Consider the following 5076-nt stretch of genomic DNA (forward strand, 5'->3'; position numbering starts at 1 on the left):
CCTGAATGTGCCAGGGTGACTGTGGGTATTCTAAGGAAACCACAGCAGGCTGTTGAGATGTAGGCAAAATGGGGAAATGGCCCTGGCCGGTGTGCTCAGTGGTTAGAGCGTCAGCCTGGGAACGGAAAGATCTTGGGTTTGATTCCCAGTCAAGGGCACGTACCTGGATTGCGGGTTCGTTCCCCAGCCCCTACCGGGCACGTGCAGGAGGCAACTGATCAGGTCTCTCTCTCACACAGATGTTTCTCTCTCTCCCCACTCTCCCTCCATTCCACTCTCTGGCAACGGAAAAAAGATTCTCTGGTGAGGATTAACCCCAAAAAAGAGAAACAATGCTTAACCTGAAGAACTAATTCCCTCTATTGCAGTGGTTCTCAACCTGTGGGTCGCGACCCCTTTGGGGGTCGAATGACCCTTTCACAGGGGGTCGCCTAAGACCATCGGAAAACACATATATAATTACATGTTGTTTATGTGATGAATCACTATGCTTTAATCATGTTTAATTTGTAACAATGAAATTCGGGGTCACCACAACATGAGGAACTGTATTAAAGGGTTGCGGCATTAGGAAGGTTGAGAACCACTGCTCTATTGGTTTTTTGGGGGGTGGGTAAGGGAGAACAGAGGAAGAAGGCACTCAGCAGAATGAAAACTTGCATACACGACATAAAATCCAGTCCTCTCAACACCTCCCTGGGGAAGAAGCCTCCTAGTTAGAGGAAGGGCCGCAGGCTCAAGGGACTCCCCCTCTTTCTTCTTAAATTTAAGGAGCTGAAAGCTCCAAGCTGTTCTGACCAAGCAGTTTCCCAACGGTCTGACCCAACTGGTCAGAAAAAACAATGTTATGCAGTCACAGGAGTCGTGTGTACGCAGTAGACAGTGTGTGTTTGTGAGGGGGGGGCTGGGGGGGGGCAGGATTCTGCAGGGCTTAAGGCTGGAGAGGGGCGACCCCTGTGGAGGAAGGGCCACCCACGGACACTTGGTGTGGCGGGCACTTGCGGGGCGCCCCGCACCCCACCTTCCGAAGCAAACCTGATTCATGAGATAGAGCCTGGGTGCTCCTCAACCTTTCGAACATCCCAGCCACCCAATGGTCCGTGAAACAAATGTCTACGCTGTAGCCTTCACCATGAAGATGAACAGAAACACACGTTCACGTACCCCGCCCTTCGGCACTTTACAGAGCGGCAGACTTCCCGCCGCGTCCTGTCACACCCTTTCGACCGGGGACAAGATCGGTGTCAGGGCTAGGCCTGGGCCCAGCGGGTCGGTGAGACGCATCTGAGAACTGAAGGGTCTGTATCTTCCAGGCGATTCCTATCGGTCTCCCTCCTCTGAGGCCTGACCCTGCGTTCCCTCCACACCCATCCGTCTCCCGCACACAAAAGCACCATGCCCGCCGCTCACCCCAGGTTGGCCGCCTCTGCCTCCAGGATGATGCTGTTGGTCTTGTTGTCCAGGACGACGTTGCCGACGTCGCTGCCGTAGAAGCTGGACCGGGGAGTGCTGACGCAGCTGGACAGGAGGGAGTTCATGGCAGAGGACTGGTTGGAGCCGGGGATGTTCATGGGGGAGGGCATCAGGGACCTCTGCTTGACCACCTGGTTGATGTTCCTCACGGTCTCGAAGACTCGCTTCTGGTGCCTGGGGAGGATGCACAGCACCATCCGTGAGTGAGCAAGTGTAGGAACGACCCTGGCGTTAAACCCTCCTGAAAGGATCAACGGGGAAGCCAGGAAGGTAGCCGGCCCACGTGAGCGCCCAACCACCTGCCCTCCACGTGTTTCTCAGGGTGCTGGCTGGAATGCAGGAGACCCACCACCCACTGACGTCGGGGCTCTCACACGTGCTTGTGTCCTAACAGGGATGCTAGCAGGAGCGATACTGCTTCCCACCCCCCTCCGGCTTGGCCTCCAAATAAAAATACTCCAGTCGTGCTGTCTCCCGGCTAGTTCTCCTTCTTCATGGGCGTCGCCCGAAGGCAAACCCCAGGAGGCAGTGATGACTGCTCTGCACCTAACAGGGCCCAGCAAGGATCTGTAGAAGGAGCACGTCCTGAACATTCACACACGGTCATGTGCCGTTCAGTGACAGGGCCACAGTTTGAGAAATGCTTTGTTACGCAGCTTGGTCACTGCGCGAACACCATGGCGTGCACTGACACACGCCTAGGTGGCGGAGCCTCGTGCTCCGAGGCTGCAAACCTGTCCCGCCTGCTGCTGTGCAAAACCACGGAGATGAAAGCCAACACAAGCGAGCAATGCAATCAAGAGACGCGGTGAAACGGGGGTATGTGAGGCTGCTGCCGGCGTCACATGGCACACTAACAGCAAACTGACTTTTTTTAAGTAGAGAGGGTACCCTCTAAAAATGATAAAAAGTATAATAAATCCATAAACCAGTAACCGAGTCCTCTACTGTCACTGTCCAGCGTTAAATACTGTGCGTAACTATGTGACGCTTTTATACGCGTGGCAGCGCTGTAGGTCTGTTTACACCAGCACCGCCACGATCGTCGTTGTGTTGTGACGTTGTGACAGCTTTGGTGTCACTAGGTGGCAGGAGTTTTCAGCTCCTTTTTAACCGTATGGGACCCCCGTCGTTATGTGCGGTCCGTCACGGACTGAAAGTCATTATTAGGTGGCACATGACTGTATAAAAAAAGCAAGACTTCAAGTCAGTCAAACTTTGAGATGATGAACATCCGATCAGTCTGTTTTTAGAAACTATTTCTAAGAGCAGAGCCACACATTTTGATGCCCATTTGTTTCCTTTTAAGGAGAAAAGGGCACGTTTCCATAACGGACGTATCTTCCTGGGATGGGGCCCAGGCTCTGCATACTAGCCACGCTTAGGACCCATCCCTCTTGGGTTCTGCCTCTCGGGTTTCGGTAGCGAGAAAACAGGATAAAATCGGACCCACGGGTTCCTCCTCGCCCCTCAGCACGAGGTCGCGAGTTAGGGGGAGAGATGGCGGAGGCCAACATCCCTAAACGGATCCAGAAGGGAGTGGACGCCTTGCTCACACCCCGGAAGGCGTATCTCGCATCCTGCTTTTCCTCTTCCTAACGGATGTTAACATTTTAAAAATAATGGTTTTTCACTGAGAGGGAAGATGAAAATGAGTGGAGGTGTCAAGACGGCACTTGTGTGGAGATGTTAAATACATCTCTCCGGCCCCAACCTCCCGGAAGTTCACAATCTATCTTTACCACGTCACCAGAGGAGCTGGGGGGGGGGATGCCAGCTGCGTCCTCTCATTTCCCTTAGTCTGTGGAGGGACCGCAGTGATCACTGTTGGTGCCTGAGGCCCAAACATGGCTCGTTTTGACCACCACCGGGCGCCAGGGGGTCCCTTAGGGAAGCTCAGAGGTAAGGCCTTACGCGATGTCTGGTGACTCGGGCTCTTCCAACTGCAGCTCCTTCCGCATCGTCCCCTCGATCTCGGCTGCCAGGGAGTCCTGGGAAAAGCCAGAAGACACCCGTGTGAGCTGCAACTCCAACGCTCTATCTCTGAAAGAGGCTCGTGCTCGGGCTGGCCACAGAAGGGTAAACTGAGGCCTCAGAGCCCACAAACATCCCACAATGCAAGGCTGGGAGCATTTGCCATGGTCAGAGGCCCCGGCTGAGCCATCCCCAGGCGGGTTCTGAACACGGCAGGCACCGAACGGCACCGAGTGTACGAAAGCCCCTTTGCTTCCATGCGGCTGAGGGTCTGAAAGCAAATCCTACGCTCCCTTGGCCAAACCACGGAACTCCAACTGTGGCCACAGGAGAGGCGGGGAGCTTAGGGAGGAAGAGAGGTCTGTTCTGAATGACACTGATGGGCAAGTTCCCGTGGACCGCCACGCTTCTGAGCAGCCAGGTGAGGTCATGCCCACAGGGGCTGCACTAAGCTACTGTCCTCCCCATCTGGGGGCTGCTAACCGCTCAGCTCACACAGGTTCTGAGCCGCCCACCACTGCTCACTGTGTGAGGTAGAGCCCTATGGACAATCCCACACACGGATAGAGGGAGACGCCCGCAGAACCAGTGCAGGCAGAAAAGCACCTGCGAAGGCCTCAGAGGAGGTCAACCTAAGGGCTAAAGTCACTCTGACCACCAGCGTCCCCGCGACGCCAGGAATGCTCCCTTTCTGTCCAGTGAGGGGCCACCAGCCACCCGGGGCTGCTGAGCCCTGGAAATGGGGCCCCTGTGCCTGAGGAACTGAATTCTTGATTGCATTTAACTCCAACGGATTGACGTTAGTTTGATCTAAGTACCTTTAATGCATCATGCACTTTAAAGATAGACATCTTCAAACACAGAGCTGTGCCATCAGCTACAGAAAGAGACAAACAAAAGCTTCATCTCAGCGAACAGGAACGCTGAGGCTCTCTGCAGAGGAAACCCGGCCGCAGATTTCCAGCCCCACTTTCCTCAGGCAATGCTTTCGATCTGAAAAAACACAGCTCTGTCCCGGAGGGTGGGGAATGCAATGGAGACGGTCCTAGGGCCTGGAGACCACTGCGCCCCGGTGAGAAGCCAGGAAGGAGGGAAACCGAGGCGAGAAGTATGTAAAGCTACACAGGCGAGTCTGGGAGCCGGTGTGGTCAGCTCTAGTCGAGGAACTGGGGGACAGAACGCTCTTCACGGGGATCCCTGGAATCCTGGATCGCCGGCCTTCCTGCTCCTTGGGGAGCTGACCAGGTTGTGTGTCTTTTTGGTCGCAGTAGATTTCAATCAGGTCGAGAGAAGAAGAGAGAGAGCTCTGGCCTAACTTGGATGTATGAGAGCAACAAGGAAAAAGAGGTCATGATCTCGGACAGGGGTGAGGAACGTCCGGCCTGCGGGCCGTAGAAGGCCCTCGAAATGATTTGGTCTGGCCCTGCCCAGGCAACGGCAAGCAGGACTTGAAATTCAATAAATTTAGGAGCTTTTTCTTTTTTTTTTTCATAGCAACGTAAGTTTATATTAAGTGAATGATATTAAGCGAATGAGTTATAAATATCCAAGTGGCCCTTGGCAGGAAAAAGGTTCCCCGCCCCTGGTTTAGGAAGAGTGGACCAGACAACGAGGGGTGGGTGAAGGGAA

At 54.4% G+C, this 5076-nt stretch overlaps 1 protein-coding gene across 9 annotated transcripts in view; it reads right to left on the reverse strand.

Moving 5' to 3' along the window:
• TRAK1 (trafficking protein, kinesin binding 1) overlaps positions 1-5076 on the reverse strand; it is a 135310-nt gene that overhangs the window by 21666 nt on the left and 108568 nt on the right. For all 9 annotated transcript variants that reach the window (XM_015568392.1, XM_006770528.2, XM_015568395.1 and 6 more), the window contains 2 exons: positions 3388-3464; positions 1411-1647 (listed from right to left, as the gene is read on the reverse strand). In XM_015568392.1, coding sequence (XP_015423878.1) covers positions 1411-1647; positions 3388-3464 — 314 coding nt within the window. The remainder of the gene's footprint in view (positions 1-1410; positions 1648-3387; positions 3465-5076) is intronic.

The sequence above is a fragment of the Myotis davidii genome, unplaced genomic scaffold, assembly GCF_000327345.1.
Source record: "Myotis davidii unplaced genomic scaffold, ASM32734v1 scaffold663, whole genome shotgun sequence".
Classification (NCBI taxonomy): Eukaryota; Metazoa; Chordata; class Mammalia; order Chiroptera; family Vespertilionidae; genus Myotis; species Myotis davidii.